The sequence below is a fragment of the Pseudophryne corroboree genome, chromosome 7 (genome assembly GCF_028390025.1).
Source record: "Pseudophryne corroboree isolate aPseCor3 chromosome 7, aPseCor3.hap2, whole genome shotgun sequence".
Classification (NCBI taxonomy): domain Eukaryota; kingdom Metazoa; phylum Chordata; class Amphibia; order Anura; family Myobatrachidae; genus Pseudophryne; species Pseudophryne corroboree.
Window position 1 is genome coordinate 347,146,409 of NC_086450.1, and position 22,599 is coordinate 347,169,007.

General features: G+C 44.8%; 4 protein-coding genes across 5 annotated transcripts in view; 3 read left to right on the forward strand and 1 right to left on the reverse strand.

Moving 5' to 3' along the window:
* Positions 1-22,599, reverse strand: part of VWA3A (von Willebrand factor A domain containing 3A) — a 772,281-nt gene that overhangs the window by 180,901 nt on the left and 568,781 nt on the right. The window contains exon 34 of one of the 2 annotated variants that reach the window (XM_063934414.1): positions 6,666-6,815. The exons of the other annotated variant lie outside the window; for it this stretch is intronic. Within the exon in view, the coding sequence (XP_063790484.1) occupies positions 6,676-6,815 (140 nt within the window). The 3' untranslated portion in view covers positions 6,666-6,675. Of the gene's footprint in view, positions 1-6,665; positions 6,816-22,599 lie in introns of those variants that run through there. 2 annotated transcript variants of the gene reach the window in all.
* Positions 2,555-5,635, forward strand: LOC134943211 (alpha/beta hydrolase domain-containing protein 17C-like). Its single transcript, XM_063932158.1, has 3 exons — positions 2,555-3,075; positions 3,749-3,928; positions 5,416-5,635. The coding sequence occupies exons 1-3, from the start codon at positions 2,555-2,557 to the stop codon at positions 5,633-5,635; spliced, it is 921 nt and encodes a 306-aa protein (XP_063788228.1).
* On the forward strand, positions 9,565-12,645 carry LOC134943213 (alpha/beta hydrolase domain-containing protein 17C-like). Its single transcript, XM_063932159.1, has 3 exons — positions 9,565-10,085; positions 10,759-10,938; positions 12,426-12,645. Exons 1-3 carry the CDS (start codon positions 9,565-9,567, stop codon positions 12,643-12,645), a joined length of 921 nt encoding a protein of 306 aa, XP_063788229.1.
* On the forward strand, positions 17,071-20,151 carry LOC134943218 (alpha/beta hydrolase domain-containing protein 17C-like). Its single transcript, XM_063932160.1, has 3 exons — positions 17,071-17,591; positions 18,265-18,444; positions 19,932-20,151. Exons 1-3 carry the CDS (start codon positions 17,071-17,073, stop codon positions 20,149-20,151), a joined length of 921 nt encoding a protein of 306 aa, XP_063788230.1.

Below are 22,599 nucleotides of genomic sequence, written 5' to 3' on the forward strand. Positions count from 1 at the left end.
TGTAGATAGATACTGTAGACCGGGCCCTTATAATAATATTATGTATATAAAGGTTGAGTGCTATACATGGAATCTATTGTTAATAAGCCCTCTAGGATTGTTTTAAAAATTACAGTGGAACGATGTGAATTGCTGTAATATAACTGGTACTGACTCAGTTATGCTATAGCGTTATATGGAACGTGTAATCATTATGTGCCATGACTAAGGATGGGTGCGTAATATATGGAAGTAGGCGCCAGTGCTCCTACTAACCCTCCCTGCCGTGTTGGAGGGACACGGAGGGCACAGCGCGCGCCACTCCTGTGTCCCTCCTGCATCATCTCCGGCGGCCGCGGGTCTAAAAGAAGAAGTGCCGGTTCGTGAGCCAATCAGAGCTCACGAACGGCACTTCGTTTATTAGACCCGCGGCCGCCGGAGATGATGCAGGAGGGACACAGGAGAGGCGCGCGCTGTGCCCTCCGTGTCCCTCCAACACAAACCAGCGGGGGAGCAGCGGCGGTGGGGGAGGGGGCATATATGGCACTGGGGGGATATGTGGCACTGGGGGTTGGGGGAATCTGGCACTGGGAGCATATCTGGCACTGGGGGGGAATAGCTGGCACTGGGGGCATATGTGGCACTGGGGGGGGGGATATCTGGCACTGGGGGCATATGTGGCACTGAGGGGGAATATCTGGCACTGGGGGCATATGTGGCACTGGGGGGGTATATGTGTACCTGGCACATAGGGGGGGGGGGGGCTATATTGTGCACTGGTGTCATGTGAGTACCTGGCACCGTGGGGTAATATCTGGCACTGGGGACATATGTGGCACTGGGAGCACAGCCCTAGCAACAAGCACTACCCCCTAGCAACGAGCATGACACCCAGTGCATGAAACCCCTGGCAACGAGCATGACACCCGGTGCATGAAACCCCTGGCAACGAGCATGACACCCAGTGCATGAAACACCTGGCAACGAGCATGACACCCAGTGCATGAAACACCTGGCAACGAGCATGACACCCAGTGCATGATACCCCTGGCAACGAGAATGACACCCTGAGCATGAAAACCCCTGGCAACGAGCAGGTAATTTAAAAGTAATTAGAAGCCTTACTGTAGGACTTAATGTGTAATGGGCATTACGGTGTGTGGCATAATGTATCACGGACATTGCGGTGTGTGTCATAATGTGTCACAGGCATTACGGTGTGTGGCATACTGTATCACGGGCATTGTGGTATAATGTCTCAGGGTCATTGCAGTGTGGCATAATGTATAACGGGCATTGCGGTGTGTAGCATAGGGTATAACGGGCATTGCGGTATGTGTCAGGCATTACGGTGTGTTGTATACTATATCACGGGCATTGTGGTATGTGGTATAATGTATCAGGGGCATTGCAGTGTGTAGCATAATGTATAACGGGCATTGCGATTCCTGTCATAATGTGTCAGGCATTACGGTGTGTTGTATACTATATCACGGGCATTGTGGTATGTGGTATAATGTATCAGGGGCATTGCAGTGTGTAGCATAATGTATAACGGGCATTGCGATTCCTGTCATAATGTGTCCGGGGCATTACGGTGTGTGGCATAATGTGTCGGGGGCATTATGGTGTGTGCATATTGTGTCATGTGCATTATTGTGTGTGGCATAATGTCTAAGGGCCATTGCAGTATGTGGCATAATGTATACTGGGCATTACTATAAGGAGGAAAAATTACAAATAATGTAAGGGGCATGAATCAGGATTATTTTTCTTTCCAGTGGTGGCTAACGTCTGGGCGTGCAGGTTGGAAAACTGGGGTATAACGTAGTCTTTTCCTGCAATGCCATGCCCCTTTATGTGAAGCCACGCCCATCCCAACGAAGCCACACACCCTATTTTGCGGCGCGCGACGAAGGCGCGCGCATATTTATAACTTTAATAGTGCCAGTTATGGGGGATGGGGGGGGGGGGCGCCGAAGAATTTTTTGGCTTGGGGGAGAAAAATTTCTAGTTACGCCACTGGTAGGCGCTGGTGCGCTCCTCCGCTGATTACCTGCAATCAGGGAATGGTGGAGAAGTGAGGGGCGCAGGGAGCCATACACACTACATATTTGGCCATAATCACACAGGTGACATTTCATATACAGTATGTGTGTGCTACATTTATTCTATAGATAAACATTATGTACAAACGTTATAGTAATGACCAATACATCTCTAATCTAGTAATATACAGTAACAATGACAGCTGGGTGCTGAGGCTGCAGCCCTGGTCAGGGACAGGTAGTGTCTGTGATGTCACAATGCAGCCCTGGTCAGTGACAGGTAGTGTCTGTGATGTCACAATCGTGTCATAACCTCATATCCACTTGGATGTTACTCAGAGAGAATAGTTGCTTCCCAGACATCAGTGTGAGAAGTCGCGTCTTTATCAGAGCTGTTAAGCTTTTATTTATAATTATTACTATTAGATTAGAATAGCTATATTAAGTATTTTATATAGAACTATTATTATAAGATCACTGCCCAGTGTCCAGAGTGTTAGGACCGGGCCCAACACCCCTCTTTGAGGATGTACGGCCTCTCGTGGAGGAGGCTGTTTTCGATCTTTTGCTGCCCACCTAGGCTGAACTGCATTATTGCCAAACTGGCCTTTCACCCCCCGGAGCCTACGTACACGCTACGTGAGATTGAGGCAGCCCCAGCACAGGACCTGGCGCAGGATGAGCAGGTGGACCCCACAATCTGTCTACCTCCCGTATGTAATCTGCAGCTATCAGAAGGGGCTAACTGGCCACACTCCCAGCAGAAGCTGGACGCTGTAGAGATGTTCCGCTGTACCACCAAGCGGGGGAATAGCCTGGCCTGTATGTACGTCCGCTGCGTCCCTGGGAGCCGCTACACACTCCTCTACTCTCACGACTGTGCTGTTGACCTAGGCAAGATGTGCAGACGCTACCTTGCCCTAGGCTCCAAGATCAAGTGCAATATATTCTCCTACGACTACTCCGGCTATGGGGTGAGCAGCGGAAAGCCAAGCGAGAAGAACGCATATGCAGACATCGAGGCAGCTTGGCTCGCCCTGAGGACCCGGTATGTATGATTGGGGTGTATGAGTCTTCCCCAGCCCCCACACAGCCTCTGCCTGACACCCTGCATGTGGTGTATGGGTGTCCTGTATGTATGTGGGGGATATGCTACAGTAAGGGCTACTATTTACTACGTAGGGTGAATGTATATGCTGTGTATTGTGCTCCTATTAGTTTATATACTCCTCTCCCCGCATGAACTGGTTATACAGTATAAATGTAATCGGTGTATTGGGACTTGCTTACATAAAGACAGTGGGTATATATTGCTGGCATTATAGGGTCTTAGCCAAAGGATGTAACTACTGCAGAAGCAGGGGGTGACACTTTCCTCTGCTCTCCTGCCTCATAGGACGCACTGCCATATGTACTGTGCTGTAAGAGTATGTTGCATTATTGGGCTCCCCATTCTATCTAGCAGCATAGAGGGGTTTCCTTCCAATGTGACTGGACGCTCCCCTCCCCTAGCTCCTTAGTGTTCCTAGCTGACTGGAACTAGGTAAATGTGCATAACCTATGTAGTCCTGTTCCACACATACACTGCCTATCACTCATATAAGTTATCCAGTCATTTACCTAGTTCAGATATCCAGCCTTTATATACAAGTTTCCCATAAGGAACCACAATAGAAGTGATGTAATTGGAGTTTGATAATTTTTCTGCTTTATCTCTACAGATATGGAGTCCCGGCGGAAAATATCATCCTGTATGGAGAGAGCATTGGGACAGCACCGGCAGTTGACCTTGCCACGCGCTACAAATGTGCAGCAGTAATACTGCACGGGGCGCTCATGTCAGGTGTGCGGATGGGCTATCCTAACGCCCGGAGGGCCTACTGTTGGGATGCCTTCACCAAGTAAGACATTGCTGTGTTTTTATATTAAGCTGTAGGTTACTTGTGGGGTTTAGTATGTGCTGGGAGCAAGCAGTACCAGGGTCAGCCCACGTACTGGATAACTGAATTGGCCCCTAGGTGCGCGTTGGCAGGCAAACAACAGGGGTATATCTACTAAATGTCCATTTCCATCAATTTTTATCTGTTGGAGATCCATCTGGATGGATGTTGTGTTCTAAAACACACATTTACTAACACATAATCTTTTTATATATTTTTTTCAATGTTAGTAAATGTGTGTTTTATCCCCCGGAATGCAACATCCATTTAGATTGATTTCTCTCAATTTGAAATTAATAAATATCGAACTTTAGTAAATACACCCCCAGCTCTGTTGGCCCAATCAGTTTGTATGTGTATCCCAGTGGGATGTCTTCAGCATTCCAATGGACGGGGTGCCGGCGGTCATGTGACCGACGCCGGAATGCCAACACCACTTGGTACACAGGCACTGGAATACCGACCACTGAAGGTAAGTATAGTGGAGAGCTTTAGTGTTAGGGCCCGCGGTGATTAGAGTTAGGCACTGGGGGGGTTTAGCCCTAGCTGCCAACCCCCCAAGGGTTATCCCTAGCCACCACCCCCAGGGAGTTAGCCCTAGCTGCCACACCCGGGAGGTTAGGGTAGGGATGAGTAAAAACACTTACCCCCTCCACCGATCTTCAATGTCAGAATGCCGGTGACGGTCATGTGACCACCGGTATCCCAACCACTGGGATAGCATACTGAACCCATCCCATCTTATACCGAATGCTAATCCAATTAGAGTACATGAGTCTTTTCTGATTGGAAAACTAACAGGATAATTCCCTACCAGAAACCTTTCTGGGGGGCTATGGCCCTGTGTCTCTTGTCAGTTTTGTAACACCCTGCATCTACTGCTGCCCCTCTTCATCTCGCATGCTCGCATTGGCGAGCAATGCTCTGCCTGTGTGAGCAATTGACCCCGGTGTCTGCGCACTCTCCTCACTACAGCCGCCTCAATGTCTTCTCATACAGGCAGCAAGTTGTCGGTTTGCGGGAGCCGGCGTAGCTGCAGTGGGAGTGTGTACAACATTGAGGCTACTTCTGCAGAACTTAAACACTGGATCCCCAGATAAGTTACCTCTGGCACCGGTTTTACTCCCAATATATCATAGCTGCTTATAAATGGGAAATACGGCACTATTCCTCTTTCATCCTATTTGTATTGTATAACAGAAACAAGTTGAAGTCTTGTGCATGACTTTGGCTTATTAGGTCAATAGATTGCACTGGGCTCATTACCAACAGTAGATTCATTGTCCAACATTGCTCTGCCAAAGTCCTGTATGTGACCTTCTACATGAGCAGCTCTGCATGTTACCTGATGCATTATTTCCATTCTATATGTTTAGTGGCCGTTTTACATGTGTGATAGCTCCATGCTGTTTCTGTTGTATAATCCCTTTGTATCATGTCCTTTGCAGCATCGACAAAATCTCCAAGGTCACCTGCCCGGTACTCATCATCCATGGGACTAAAGATGCGGTTGTGGACTTCTGCCATGGGCTGACAATGTATGAGCGCTGCCCAACTGCTGTAAAGCCTCTCTGGGTGGAAGGAGGAGGGCACACGGATTTACATAAGCACAGGCAATATCTAGTGAGACTCCAGAAATTCATCTCTCAGGAGCTGCCCAATATATGAATCCACCACCGCCCCTGTACAAGTACCATCTAATCCGGGGGACTGAGACCTCTCGATGGCACATTCCACCTAGGTGCATTATAGATCCATCAGATCCATCAGTCAAAGATATCGACCATGGACTGCAGGGAGCTAACATCCAGGATCTGACATATATATAATGCCTAATGCTCTCTTACAATACACCAATCTGAACTAACTCAAGGGTGTCTGTGTTATTTTTCCATAGCGTTGTCTCATTCAGGAACACAAGCTGTAAGCATGGGGGATATAGCTGCGAATATACAATGATAAATAGGCCCCATAGAAGGTTGCCAAATATCACATAATCTCAGGAGGAGAGGTGTGCTGAGCAACATTATCTGTCCAAGCCACAGGATCCCTCACTGTCCATAGCTGTGTTCTGATGTACGGGTGCAGAACCATTGTGCATAGGAACAGACAGCTCCAATAAAAGAATATGAACTACAGTTAGCTACAGTTGCTAAGGAAAATATCTAGACCTGCCATAGAATTACTGACAGAGATACCACTAGGACTAGTATAAATATGCATCTGTATAACTATATTCATCCAGGGCCGTCTTAACAGTAGTGTGGGCCCCTGGGCACAGCAACGCACTGGGGCCCCTATCCATCCTCCAACAGTAGGGGTGGGGGGTGCTATCAGTGGCAACTTTGATGTCCCGCGGGCGGTACGGGGTGATCTATCTTCCGCTAAGCATGTAGAACCTGGAGCAGTAATTTCTGCTAATTACTCCTTTACTGCACAGATGGGGCGGGAGGGAGAACACTAAACTGTAGAATGGGGCATTGTGCTGGATGAAGTGGCCCTGGTACATGACTTTCAGGGTGGTAGGGGGTGTTTAATACGTAGCGGAGGAGTGGATGGTTGTGCGGCTTAATATTTATCATTTTCTGGTGGGAGGGCAGCTTGCTTGACTGCAGATATCTCAAGTTCCTGGTAATAGATTTCTTAGATTTTAATAGGATAAAAAACTATAGAGACCCACCTTTCAGGAGGTGCTAGGGACTTGTAGATCAGAGTTCAGGAACTAGAGCAGTCCTCCAATGAAAATATAAAACTGCATACCAGGCGTGTGGAGCTGGAGCAGGGACCATCTGCTTGAAGGCGGATATCTCTGGTTCTGGGCATAGTAGGGCCAAGTTGCCATTGTCCGCTGAAAGGGGAGAGTCCCAGCATTTGGAGAATACCCTCGGAAAAACTCTATGTCAGACAGAACCTAAGATATCTGGCTTGGAAGAGCAACTAACAGGCTTGGATGGGGACCACTGCTTTGAAGTCGGATATCTCTGGTTTCCTAGGGCCGATTTTCAAAAATCTGGTACCCCTGGAAAGAGGGGACCCTCAGCTATTAGCCTAGAGCCCTTATACTCATGGGGCCCTTGGGCAAGAGCCCATTGAGCCCATACGAAAAAACGGCCCTGTATTCATCTGCTGTGCTGCATTTATACAAGTGAGATGACGCACCATATTCATCCTACCAAATGTACATAGACTGGAGTAACAGCAGTTACTAAGCCCTGGAGCAGGCCTCCGCACCCCCACATCTGCCCCACCGTTAGTGCGTGATATCACACTGATGTGCATATTTATGTAACTGCTACCTAATAAGAGTTAGATGGAGGGGGCTGGTGCCAGGGTGATATACTGCTGATATATTAGTATCAGTAAGTGCGGTATCTCTCAGTAGAGGTTTGTAATAAGCGGCCGTGAAATAAATGATCTTCTATTGAGGGCAGAAATTATCACCTGCCTGGAGTATATGGAGATTAAATAAATTCAATAAGTAACTGGGGAGACAGACTCCTGATTAATACAGATACTGTATACTACTGTTATAGATCGGGGTGATAGTCCCCTCCCTGTGTCAGACTATCAGAGGAGAGGCTATTACATTTGGATGGGGGGAGGGATTCAGGGGAAATTTGAGAAAAAATTACTTCACAGAAAGGGTATTGGACAAGTGGACTAGCCTCCCATCAGAGGTGGTAGAGGCTAAGACAGTAGAGCAATTTAGATAGATAGATAGATAGATAGATAGATAGATAGATAGATAGATAGATAGATAACTGTAGATATGAAGATAGATACTGTAGATATGAATATAGATAGAAACTGTAGATATGAAGATAGATAGATAGATAGATAGATACTGTAGATATGAAGATAGATAGATAGATAGATAGATAGATAGATAGATAGATAGATAGATAGATAGATAGATAGATCGATAGGATACTGTAGATATGAAGATAGATAGATAGATAGATAAATAGATAGATAGATAGGATACTGTAGATATGAAGATAGATAGATAGATAGATAGATAGATAGATAGATAGATAGATAGATAGATAGATAGATAGATAGAATACTGTAGAACTGTAGATATGAAGATAGATAGATAGATAGATAGATAGATAGATAGATAGAAACTGTAAATATGAATATAGATAGAAACTGTAAATATGAAGATAGATAGATAGATAGATAATGTAGATATGAAGATAGATAGATAGATAGATAGATAGATAGATAGATAGATAGATAGATAGATAGATAGATACACAGATACTGTAGATATGAATATAGATAGAAATGGTAGATATGAAGAAAGATAGATAGATAGATAGATAGATAGATAGATAGATAGATAGATAGATAGATAGATAGATAGAGACTGTAGATATGAAGATAGATAGATAGATAGATAGATAGATAGATAGATAGATAGATAGATAGATAGATAGATAGATAGATAGATAGATAGATAGATAGATACTGTAGATATGAAGATAGTAAGATAGATAGGATACTGTAGATATGAAGATAGATACTGTAGATATGAAGATAGATGATAGATAGATAGATAGATAGATAGATAGATAGATAGATAGATAGATAGATAGATACTGTAGATATGAAGATAGATAGATAGATAGATAGATAGATAGATAGATAGATAGATGATAGATAGATAACTGTAGATATGAAGATAGATAATGTAGATATGAATATAGATAGAAACTGTAGATATGAAGATAGATAGATAGATAGATAGATAGATAGATAGATAACTGTAGATATGAAGATAGATACTGTAGATATGAATATAGATAAATACTGTAGATAGATACTGTAGACCGGGCCCTTATAATAATATTATGTATATAAAGGTTGAGTGCTATACATGGAATCTATTGTTAATAAGCCCTCTAGGATTGTTCTAAAAATTACAGTGGAACGATGTGAATTGCTGTAATATAACTGGTACTGACTCAGTTATGCTATAGCGTTATATGGAACGTGTAATCATTATGTGCCATGACTAAGGATGGATGCGTAATATATGGAAGTAGGCGCTGGTGCGCTCCTCCGCTGATTACCTGCAATCAGGGAATGGTGGAGAAGTGAGGGGCGCAGGGAGCCATACACACTACATATTTGGCCATAATCACACAGGTGACATTTCATATACAGTATGTGTGTGCTACATTTATTCTATAGATAAACATTATGTACAAACGTTATAGTAATGACCAATACATCTCTAATCTAGTAATATACAGTAACAATGACAGCTGGGTGCTGAGGCTGCAGCCCTGGTCAGGGACAGGTAGTGTCTGTGATGTCACAATGCAGCCCTGGTCAGTGACAGGTAGTGTCTGTGATGTCACAATCGTGTCATAACCTCATATCCACTTGGATGTTACTCAGAGAGAATAGTTGCTTCCCAGACATCAGTGTGAGAAGTCGCGTCTTTATCAGAGCTGTTAAGCTTTTATTTATAATTATTACTATTAGATTAGAATAGCTATATTAAGTATTTTATATAGAACTATTATAATAAGATCACTGCCCAGTGTCCAGAGTGTTAGGACCGGGCCCAACACCCCTCTTTGAGGATGTACGGCCTCTCGTGGAGGAGGCTGTTTTCGATCTTTTGCTGCCCACCTAGGCTGAACTGCATTATTGCCAAACTGGCCTTTCACCCCCCGGAGCCTACGTACACGCTACGTGAGATTGAGGCAGCCCCAGCACAGGACCTGGCGCAGGATGAGCAGGTGGACCCCACAATCTGTCTACCTCCCGTATGTAATCTGCAGCTATCAGAAGGGGCTAACTGGCCACACTCCCAGCAGAAGCTGGACGCTGTAGAGATGTTCCGCTGTACCACCAAGCGGGGGAATAGCCTGGCCTGTATGTACGTCCGCTGCGTCCCTGGGAGCCGCTACACACTCCTCTACTCTCACGACTGTGCTGTTGACCTAGGCAAGATGTGCAGACGCTACCTTGCCCTAGGCTCCAAGATCAAGTGCAATATATTCTCCTACGACTACTCCGGCTATGGGGTGAGCAGCGGAAAGCCAAGCGAGAAGAACGCATATGCAGACATCGAGGCAGCTTGGCTCGCCCTGAGGACCCGGTATGTATGATTGGGGTGTATGAGTCTTCCCCAGCCCCCACACAGCCTCTGCCTGACACCCTGCATGTGGTGTATGGGTGTCCTGTATGTATGTGGGGGATATGCTACAGTAAGGGCTACTATTTACTACGTAGGGTGAATGTATATGCTGTGTATTGTGCTCCTATTAGTTTATATACTCCTCTCCCCGCATGAACTGGTTATACAGTATAAATGTAATCGGTGTATTGGGACTTGCTTACATAAAGACAGTGGGTATATATTTCAGGCATTATAGGGTCTTAGCCAAAGGATGTAACTACTGCAGAAGCAGGGGGTGACACTTTCCTCTGCTCTCCTGCCTCATAGGACGCACTGCCATATGTACTGTGCTGTAAGAGTATGTTGCATTATTGGGCTCCCCATTCTATCTAGCAGCATAGAGGGGTTTCCTTCCAATGTGACTGGACGCTCCCCTCCCCTAGCTCCTTAGTGTTCCTAGCTGACTGGAACTAGGTAAATGTGCATAACCTATGTAGTCCTGTTCCACACATACACTGCCTATCACTCATATAAGTTATCCAGTCATTTACCTAGTTCAGATATCCAGCCTTTATATACAAGTTTCCCATAAGGAACCACAATAGAAGTGATGTAATTGGAGTTTGATAATTTTTCTGCTTTATCTCTACAGATATGGAGTCCCGGCGGAAAATATCATCCTGTATGGAGAGAGCATTGGGACAGCACCGGCAGTTGACCTTGCCACGCGCTACAAATGTGCAGCAGTAATACTGCACGGGGCGCTCATGTCAGGTGTGCGGATGGGCTATCCTAACGCCCGGAGGGCCTACTGTTGGGATGCCTTCACCAAGTAAGACATTGCTGTGTTTTTATATTAAGCTGTAGGTTACTTGTGGGGTTTAGTATGTGCTGGGAGCAAGCAGTACCAGGGTCAGCCCACGTACTGGATAACTGAATTGGCCCCTAGGTGCGCTTTGTCAGGCAAACAACAGGGGTATATCTACTAAATGTCCATTTCCATCAATTTTTATCTGTTGGAGATCCATCTGGATGGATGTTGTGTTCTAAAACACACATTTACTAACACATAATCTTTTTATATATTTTTTTCAATGTTAGTAAATGTGTGTTTTATCCCCCGGAATGCAACATCCATTTAGATTGATTTCTCTCAATTTGAAATTAATAAATATCGAACTTTAGTAAATACACCCCCAGCTCTGTTGGCCCAATCAGTTTGTATGTGTATCCCAGTGGGATGTCTTCAGCATTCCAATGGACGGGGTGCCGGCGGTCATGTGACCGACGCCGGAATGCCAACACCACTTGGTACACAGGCACTGGAATACCGACCACTGAAGGTAAGTATAGTGGAGAGCTTTAGTGTTAGGGCCCGCGGTGATTAGAGTTAGGCACTGGGGGGGTTTAGCCCTAGCTGCCAACCCCCCAAGGGTTATCCCTAGCCACCACCCCCAGGGAGTTAGCCCTAGCTGCCACCCCCGGGAGGTTAGGGTAGGGATGAGTAAAAACACTTACCCCCTCCACCGATCTTCAATGTCAGAATGCCGGTGACGGTCATGTGACCACCGGTATCCCAACCACTGGGATAGCATACTGAACCCATCCCATCTTATACCGAATGCTAATCCAATTAGAGTACATGAGTCTTTTCTGATTGGAAAACTAACAGGATAATTCCCTACCAGAAACCTTTCTGGGGGGCTATGGCCCTGTGTCTCTTGTCAGTTTTGTAACACCCTGCATCTACTGCTGCCCCTCTTCATCTCGCATGCTCGCATTGGCGAGCAATGCTCTGCCTGTGTGAGCAATTGACCCCGGTGTCTGCGCACTCTCCTCACTACAGCCGCCTCAATGTCTTCTCATACAGGCAGCAAGTTGTCGGTTTGCGGGAGCCGGCGTAGCTGCAGTGGGAGTGTGTACAACATTGAGGCTACTTCTGCAGAACTTAAACACTGGATCCCCAGATAAGTTACCTCTGGCACCGGTTTTACTCCCAATATATCATAGCTGCTTATAAATGGGAAATACGGCACTATTCCTCTTTCATCCTATTTGTATTGTATAACAGAAACAAGTTGAAGTCTTGTGCATGACTTTGGCTTATTAGGTCAATAGATTGCACTGGGCTCATTACCAACAGTAGATTCATTGTCCAACATTGCTCTGCCAAAGTCCTGTATGTGACCTTCTACATGAGCAGCTCTGCATGTTACCTGATGCATTATTTCCATTCTATATGTTTAGTGGCCGTTTTACATGTGTGATAGCTCCATGCTGTTTCTGTTGTATAATCCCTTTGTATCATGTCCTTTGCAGCATCGACAAAATCTCCAAGGTCACCTGCCCGGTACTCATCATCCATGGGACTAAAGATGCGGTTGTGGACTTCTGCCATGGGCTGACAATGTATGAGCGCTGCCCAACTGCTGTAAAGCCTCTCTGGGTGGAAGGAGGAGGGCACACGGATTTACATAAGCACAGGCAATATCTAGTGAGACTCCAGAAATTCATCTCTCAGGAGCTGCCCAATATATGAATCCACCACCGCCCCTGTACAAGTACCATCTAATCCGGGGGACTGAGACCTCTCGATGGCACATTCCACCTAGGTGCATTATAGATCCATCAGATCCATCAGTCAAAGATATCGACCATGGACTGCAGGGAGCTAACATCCAGGATCTGACATATATATAATGCCTAATGCTCTCTTACAATACACCAATCTGAACTAACTCAAGGGTGTCTGTGTTATTTTTCCATAGCGTTGTCTCATTCAGGAACACAAGCTGTAAGCATGGGGGATATAGCTGCGAATATACAATGATAAATAGGCCCCATAGAAGGTTGCCAAATATCACATAATCTCAGGAGGAGAGGTGTGCTGAGCAACATTATCTGTCCAAGCCACAGGATCCCTCACTGTCCATAGCTGTGTTCTGATGTACGGGTGCAGAACCATTGTGCATAGGAACAGACAGCTCCAATAAAAGAATATGAACTACAGTTAGCTACAGTTGCTAAGGAAAATATCTAGACCTGCCATAGAATAACTGACAGAGATACCACTAGGACTAGTATAAATATGCATCTGTATAACTATATTCATCTGCTGTGCTGCATTTATACAAGTGAGATGACGCACCATATTCATCCTACCAAATGTACATAGACTGGAGTAACAGCAGTTACTAAGCCCTGGAGCAGGCCTCCGCACCCCCACATCTGCCCCACCGTTAGTGCGTGATATCACACTGATGTGCATATTTATGTAACTGCTACCTAATAAGAGTTAGATGGAGGGGGCTGGTGCCAGGGTGATATACTGCTGATATATTAGTATCAGTAAGTGCGGTATCTCTCAGTAGAGGTTTGTAATAAGCGGCCGTGAAATAAATGATCTTCTATTGAGGGCAGAAATTATCACCTGCCTGGAGTATATGGAGATTAAATAAATTCAATAAGTAACTGGGGAGACAGACTCCTGATTAATACAGATACTGTATACTACTGTTATAGATCGGGGTGATAGTCCCCTCCCTGTGTCAGACTATCAGAGGAGAGGCTATTACATTTGGATGGGGGGAGGGATTCAGGGGAAATTTGAGAAAAAATTACTTCACAGAAAGGGTATTGGACAAGTGGACTAGCCTCCCATCAGAGGTGGTAGAGGCTAAGACAGTAGAGCAATTTAGATAGATAGATAGATAGATAGATAGATAGATAGATAGATAGATAGATAGATAGATAGATAGATAGATAGATAACTGTAGATATGAAGATAGATACTGTAGATATGAATATAGATAGAAATTGTAGATATGAAGATAGATAGATAGATAGATAGATAGATAGATAGATAGATAGATAGATAGATAGATAGATAGATAGAAACTGTAAATATGAATATAGATAGAAACTGTAAATATGAAGATAGATAGATAGATAGATAGATAGATAGATAGATAGATAATGTAGATATGAAGATAGATAGATAGATAGATAGATAGATAGATAGATAGATAGATAGATAGATAGATACACAGATACTGTAGATATGAATATAGATAGAAATGGTAGATATGAAGGAAGAAAGATAGATAGATAGATAGATAGATAGAGATAGATAGATAGATAGATAGATACTGTAGATATGAAGATAGTAAGATAGATAGGATACTGTAGATATGAAGATAGATACTGTAGATATGAAGATAGATAGATAGATAGATAGATACTGTAGATAAGAAGATAGATAGATAACTGTAGATATGAAGATAGATAATGTAGATATGAATATAGATAGAAACTGTAGATATGAAGATAGATAGATAGATAGATAGATAGATAGATAGATAACTGTAGATATGAAGATAGATACTGTAGATATGAATATAGATAAATACTGTAGATAGATACTGTAGACCGGGCCCTTATAATAATATTATGTATATAAAGGTTGAGTGCTATACATGGAATCTATTGTTAATAAGCCCTCTAGGATTGTTTTAAAAATTACAGTGGAACGATGTGAATTGCTGTAATATAACTGGTACTGACTCAGTTATGCTATAGCGTTATATGGAACGTGTAATCATTATGTGCCATGACTAAGGATGGGTGCGTAATATATGGAAGTAGGCGCCAGTGCTCCTACTAACCCTCCCTGCCGTGTTGGAGGGACACGGAGGGCACAGCGCGCGCCACTCCTGTGTCCCTCCTGCATCATCTCCGGCGGCCGCGGGTCTAAAAGAAGAAGTGCCGGTTCGTGAGCCAATCAGAGCTCACGAACGGCACTTCGTTTATTAGACCCGCGGCCGCCGGAGATGATGCAGGAGGGACACAGGAGAGGCGCGCGCTGTGCCCTCCGTGTCCCTCCAACACAAACCAGCGGGGGAGCAGCGGCGGTGGGGGAGGGGGCATATATGGCACTGGGGGGATATGTGGCACTGGGGGTTGGGGGAATCTGGCACTGGGAGCATATCTGGCACTGGGGGGGAATAGCTGGCACTGGGGGCATATGTGGCACTGGGGGGGGGGATATCTGGCACTGGGGGCATATGTGGCACTGAGGGGGAATATCTGGCACTGGGGGCATATGTGGCACTGGGGGGGTATATGTGTACCTGGCACATAGGGGGGGGGGGGGCTATATTGTGCACTGGTGTCATGTGAGTACCTGGCACCGTGGGGTAATATCTGGCACTGGGGACATATGTGGCACTGGGAGCACAGCCCTAGCAACAAGCACTACCCCCTAGCAACGAGCATGACACCCAGTGCATGAAACCCCTGGCAACGAGCATGACACCCGGTGCATGAAACCCCTGGCAACGAGCATGACACCCAGTGCATGAAACACCTGGCAACGAGCATGACACCCAGTGCATGAAACACCTGGCAACGAGCATGACACCCAGTGCATGATACCCCTGGCAACGAGAATGACACCCTGAGCATGAAAACCCCTGGCAACGAGCAGGTAATTTAAAAGTAATTAGAAGCCTTACTGTAGGACTTAATGTGTAATGGGCATTACGGTGTGTGGCATAATGTATCACGGACATTGCGGTGTGTGTCATAATGTGTCACAGGCATTACGGTGTGTGGCATACTGTATCACAGGCATTGTGGTATAATGTCTCAGGGTCATTGCAGTGTGGCATAATGTATAACGGGCATTGCGGTGTGTAGCATAGGGTATAACGGGCATTGCGGTATGTGTCAGGCATTACGGTGTGTTGTATACTATATCACGGGCATTGTGGTATGTGGTATAATGTATCAGGGGCATTGCAGTGTGTAGCATAATGTATAACGGGCATTGCGATTCCTGTCATAATGTGTCAGGCATTACGGTGTGTTGTATACTATATCACGGGCATTGTGGTATGTGGTATAATGTATCAGGGGCATTGCAGTGTGTAGCATAATGTATAACGGGCATTGCGATTCCTGTCATAATGTGTCCGGGGCATTACGGTGTGTGGCATAATGTGTCGGGGGCATTATGGTGTGTGCATATTGTGTCATGTGCATTATTGTGTGTGGCATAATGTCTAAGGGCCATTGCAGTATGTGGCATAATGTATACTGGGCATTACTATAAGGAGGAAAAATTACAAATAATGTAAGGGGCATGAATCAGGATTATTTTTCTTTCCAGTGGTGGCTAACGTCTGGGCGTGCAGGTTGGAAAACTGGGGTATAACGTAGTCTTTTCCTGCAATGCCATGCCCCTTTATGTGAAGCCACGCCCATCCCAACGAAGCCACACACCCTATTTTGCGGCGCGCGACGAAGGCGCGCGCATATTTATAACTTTAATAGTGCCAGTTATGGGGGATGGGGGGGGGGGGGCGCCGAAGAATTTTTTGGCTTGGGGGAGAAAAATTTCTAGTTACGCCACTGGTAGGCGCTGGTGCGCTCCTCCGCTGATTACCTGCAATCAGGGAATGGTGGAGAAGTGAGGGGCGCAGGGAGCCATACACACTACATATTTGGCCATAATCACACAGGTGACATTTCATATACAGTATGTGTGTGCTACATTTATTCTATAGATAAACATTATGTACAAACGTTATAGTAATGACCAATACATCTCTAATCTAGTAATATACAGTAACAATGACAGCTGGGTGCTGAGGCTGCAGCCCTGGTCAGGGACAGGTAGTGTCTGTGATGTCACAATGCAGCCCTGGTCAGTGACAGGTAGTGTCTGTGATGTCACAATCGTGTCATAACCTCATATCCACTTGGATGTTACTCAGAGAGAATAGTTGCTTCCCAGACATCAGTGTGAGAAGTCGCGTCTTTATCAGAGCTGTTAAGCTTTTATTTATAATTATTACTATTAGATTAGAATAGCTATATTAAGTATTTTATATAGAACTATTATTATAAGATCACTGCCCAGTGTCCAGAGTGTTAGGACCGGGCCCAACACCCCTCTTTGAGGATGTACGGCCTCTCGTGGAGGAGGCTGTTTTCGATCTTTTGCTGCCCACCTAGGCTGAACTGCATTATTGCCAAACTGGCCTTTCACCCCCCGGAGCCTACGTACACGCTACGTGAGATTGAGGCAGCCCCAGCACAGGACCTGGCGCAGGATGAGCAGGTGGACCCCACAATCTGTCTACCTCCCGTATGTAATCTGCAGCTATCAGAAGGGGCTAACTGGCCACACTCCCAGCAGAAGCTGGACGCTGTAGAGATGTTCCGCTGTACCACCAAGCGGGGGAATAGCCTGGCCTGTATGTACGTCCGCTGCGTCCCTGGGAGCCGCTACACACTCCTCTACTCTCACGACTGTGCTGTTGACCTAGGCAAGATGTGCAGACGCTACCTTGCCCTAGGCTCCAAGATCAAGTGCAATATATTCTCCTACGACTACTCCGGCTATGGGGTGAGCAGCGGAAAGCCAAGCGAGAAGAACACATATGCAGACATCGAGGCAGCTTGGCTCGCCCTGAGGACCCGGTATGTATGATTGGGGTGTATGAGTCTTCCCCAGCCCCCACACAGCCTCTGCCTGACACCCTGCATGTGGTGTATGGGTGTCCTGTATGTATGTGGGGGATATGCTACAGTAAGGGCTACTATTTACTACGTAGGGTGAATGTATATGCTGTGTATTGTGCTCCTATTAGTTTATATACTCCTCTCCCCGCATGAACTGGTTATACAGTATAAATGTAATCGGTGTATTGGGACTTGCTTACATAAAGACAGTGGGTATATATTGCTGGCATTATAGGGTCTTAGCCAAAGGATGTAACTACTGCAGAAGCAGGGGGTGACACTTTCCTCTGCTCTCCTGCCTCATAGGACGCACTGCCATATGTACTGTGCTGTAAGAGTATGTTGCATTATTGGGCTCCCCATTCTATCTAGCAGCATAGAGGGGTTTCCTTCCAATGTGACTGGACGCTCCCCTCCCCTAGCTCCTTAGTGTTCCTAGCTGACTGGAACTAGGTAAATGTGCATAACCTATGTAGTCCTGTTCCACACATACACTGCCTATCACTCATATAAGTTATCCAGTCATTTACCTAGTTCAGATATCCAGCCTTTATATACAAGTTTCCCATAAGGAACCACAATAGAAGTGATGTAATTGGAGTTTGATAATTTTTCTGCTTTATCTCTACAGATATGGAGTCCCGGCGGAAAATATCATCCTGTATGGAGAGAGCATTGGGACAGCACCGGCAGTTGACCTTGCCACGCGCTACAAATGTGCAGCAGTAATACTGCACGGGGCGCTCATGTCAGGTGTGCGGATGGGCTATCCTAACGCCCGGAGGGCCTACTGTTGGGATGCCTTCACCAAGTAAGACATTGCTGTGTTTTTATATTAAGCTGTAGGTTACTTGTGGGGTTTAGTATGTGCTGGGAGCAAGCAGTACCAGGGTCAGCCCACGTACTGGATAACTGAATTGGCCCCTAGGTGCGCGTTGGCAGGCAAACAACAGGGGTATATCTACTAAATGTCCATTTCCATCAATTTTTATCTGTTGGAGATCCATCTGGATGGATGTTGTGTTCTAAAACACACATTTACTAACACATAATCTTTTTATATATTTTTTTCAATGTTAGTAAATGTGTGTTTTATCCCCCGGAATGCAACATCCATTTAGATTGATTTCTCTCAATTTGAAATTAATAAATATCGAACTTTAGTAAATACACCCCCAGCTCTGTTGGCCCAATCAGTTTGTATGTGTATCCCAGTGGGATGTCTTCAGCATTCCAATGGACGGGGTGCCGGCGGTCATGTGACCGACGCCGGAATGCCAACACCACTTGGTACACAGGCACTGGAATACCGACCACTGAAGGTAAGTATAGTGGAGAGCTTTAGTGTTAGGGCCCGCGGTGATTAGAGTTAGGCACTGGGGGGGTTTAGCCCTAGCTGCCAACCCCCCAAGGGTTATCCCTAGCCACCACCCCCAGGGAGTTAGCCCTAGCTGCCACACCCGGGAGGTTAGGGTAGGGATGAGTAAAAACACTTACCCCCTCCACCGATCTTCAATGTCAGAATGCCGGTGACGGTCATGTGACCACCGGTATCCCAACCACTGGGATAGCATACTGAACCCATCCCATCTTATACCGAATGCTAATCCAATTAGAGTACATGAGTCTTTTCTGATTGGAAAACTAACAGGATAATTCCCTACCAGAAACCTTTCTGGGGGGCTATGGCCCTGTGTCTCTTGTCAGTTTTGTAACACCCTGCATCTACTGCTGCCCCTCTTCATCTCGCATGCTCGCATTGGCGAGCAATGCTCTGCCTGTGTGAGCAATTGACCCCGGTGTCTGCGCACTCTCCTCACTACAGCCGCCTCAATGTCTTCTCATACAGGCAGCAAGTTGTCGGTTTGCGGGAGCCGGCGTAGCTGCAGTGGGAGTGTGTACAACATTGAGGCTACTTCTGCAGAACTTAAACACTGGATCCCCAGATAAGTTACCTCTGGCACCGGTTTTACTCCCAATATATCATAGCTGCTTATAAATGGGAAATACGGCACTATTCCTCTTTCATCCTATTTGTATTGTATAACAGAAACAAGTTGAAGTCTTGTGCATGACTTTGGCTTATTAGGTCAATAGATTGCACTGGGCTCATTACTAACAGTAGATTCATTGTCCAACATTGCTCTGCCAAAGTCCTGTATGTGACCTTCTACATGAGCAGCTCTGCATGTTACCTGATGCATTATTTCCATTCTATATGTTTAGTGGCCGTTTTACATGTGTGATAGCTCCATGCTGTTTCTGTTGTATAATCCCTTTGTATCATGTCCTTTGCAGCATCGACAAAATCTCCAAGGTCACCTGCCCGGTACTCATCATCCATGGGACTAAAGATGCGGTTGTGGACTTCTGCCATGGGCTGACAATGTATGAGCGCTGCCCAACTGCTGTAAAGCCTCTCTGGGTGGAAGGAGGAGGGCACACGGATTTACATAAGCACAGGCAATATCTAGTGAGACTCCAGAAATTCATCTCTCAGGAGCTGCCCAATATATGAATCCACCACCGCCCCTGTACAAGTACCATCTAATCCGGGGGACTGAGACCTCTCGATGGCACATTCCACCTAGGTGCATTATAGATCCATCAGATCCATCAGTCAAAGATATCGACCATGGACTGCAGGGAGCTAACATCCAGGATCTGACATATATATAATGCCTAATGCTCTCTTACAATACACCAATCTGAACTAACTCAAGGGTGTCTGTGTTATTTTTCCATAGCGTTGTCTCATTCAGGAACACAAGCTGTAAGCATGGGGGATATAGCTGCGAATATACAATGATAAATAGGCCCCATAGAAGGTTGCCAAATATCACATAATCTCAGGAGGAGAGGTGTGCTGAGCAACATTATCTGTCCAAGCCACAGGATCCCTCACTGTCCATAGCTGTGTTCTGATGTACGGGTGCAGAACCATTGTGCATAGGAACAGACAGCTCCAATAAAAGAATATGAACTACAGTTAGCTACAGTTGCTAAGGAAAATATCTAGACCTGCCATAGAATAACTGACAGAGATACCACTAGGACTAGTATAAATATGCATCTGTATAACTATATTCATCTGCTGTGCTGCATTTATACAAGTGAGATGACGCACCATATTCATCCTACCAAATGTACATAGACTGGAGTAACAGCAGTTACTAAGCCCTGGAGCAGGCCTCCGCACCCCCACATCTGCCCCACCGTTAGTGCGTGATATCACACTGATGTGCATATTTATGTAACTGCTACCTAATAAGAGTTAGATGGAGGGGGCTGGTGCCAGGGTGATATACTGCTGATATATTAGTATCAGTAAGTGCGGTATCTCTCAGTAGAGGTTTGTAATAAGCGGCCGTGAAATAAATGATCTTCTATTGAGGGCAGAAATTATCACCTGCCTGGAGTATATGGAGATTAAATAAATTCAATAAGTAACTGGGGAGACAGACTCCTGATTAATACAGATACTGTATACTACTGTTATAGATCGGGGTGATAGTCCCCTCCCTGTGTCAGACTATCAGAGGAGAGGCTATTACATTTGGATGGGGGGAGGGATTCAGGGGAAATTTGAGAAAAAATTACTTCACAGAAAGGGTATTGGACAAGTGGACTAGCCTCCCATCAGAGGTGGTAGAGGCTAAGACAGTAGAGCAATTTAGATAGATAGATAGATAGATAGATAGATAGATAGATAGATAGATAGATAGATAGATAGATAGATAACTGTAGATATGAAGATAGATACTGTAGATATGAATATAGATAGAAATTGTAGATATGAAGATAGATAGATAGATAGATAGATAGATAGATAGATAGATAGATAGATAGATAGATAGATAGATAGATAGATAGATAGAAACTGCAAATATGAATATAGATAGAAACTGTAAATATGAAGATAGATAGATAGATAGATAGATAGATAGATAGATAGATAGATAGATAGATAGATAGATAATGTAGATATGAAGATAGATAGATAGATAGATAGATAGATAGATAGATAGATAGATAGATAGATAGATAGATAGATACACAGATACTGTAGATATGAATATAGATAGAAATGGTAGATATGAAGAAAGATAGATAGATAGATAGATAGATAGATAGATAGATAGATAGATAGATAGATAGATAGAGACTGTAGATATGAAGATAGATAGATAGATAGATAGATAGATAGATAGATAGATAGATAGATAGATAGATAGATACTGTAGATATGAAGATAGTAAGATAGATAGGATACTGTAGATATGAAGATAGATACTGTAGATATGAAGATAGATAGATAGATAGATAGATAGATACTGTAGATATGAAGATAGATAGATAGATAGATAGATAGATAGATAGATAGATAGATAGATAGATAGATAGATAACTGTAGATATGAAGATAGATAATGTAGATATGAATATAGATAGAAACTGTAGATATGAAGATAGATAGATAGATAGATAGATAGATAGATAGATAGATAACTGTAGATATGAAGATAGATACTGTAGATATGAATATAGATAAATACTGTAGATAGATACTGTAGACCGGGCCCTTATAATAATATTATGTATATAAAGGTTGAGTGCTATACATGGAATCTATTGTTAGTAAGCCCTCTAGGATTGTTTTAAAAATTACAGTGGAACGATGTGAATTGCTGTAATATAACTGGTACTGACTCAGTTATGCTATAGCATTATATGGAACGTGTAATCATTATGTGCCATGACTAAGGATGGGTGCGTAATATATGGAAGTAGGCGCCAGTGGCGTAACTACTGCCCCCGCAGCCCTCGCGGTGGCTTGGGGGCGAGGGGCTGCGGGGGCGCCACTGATTTAGCACAGATTGACATGCGGACGAGCGTCCGCATGTCAATCTGCTCCTACTAACCCTCCCTGCCGTGTTGGAGGGACACGGAGGGCACAGCGCGCGCCT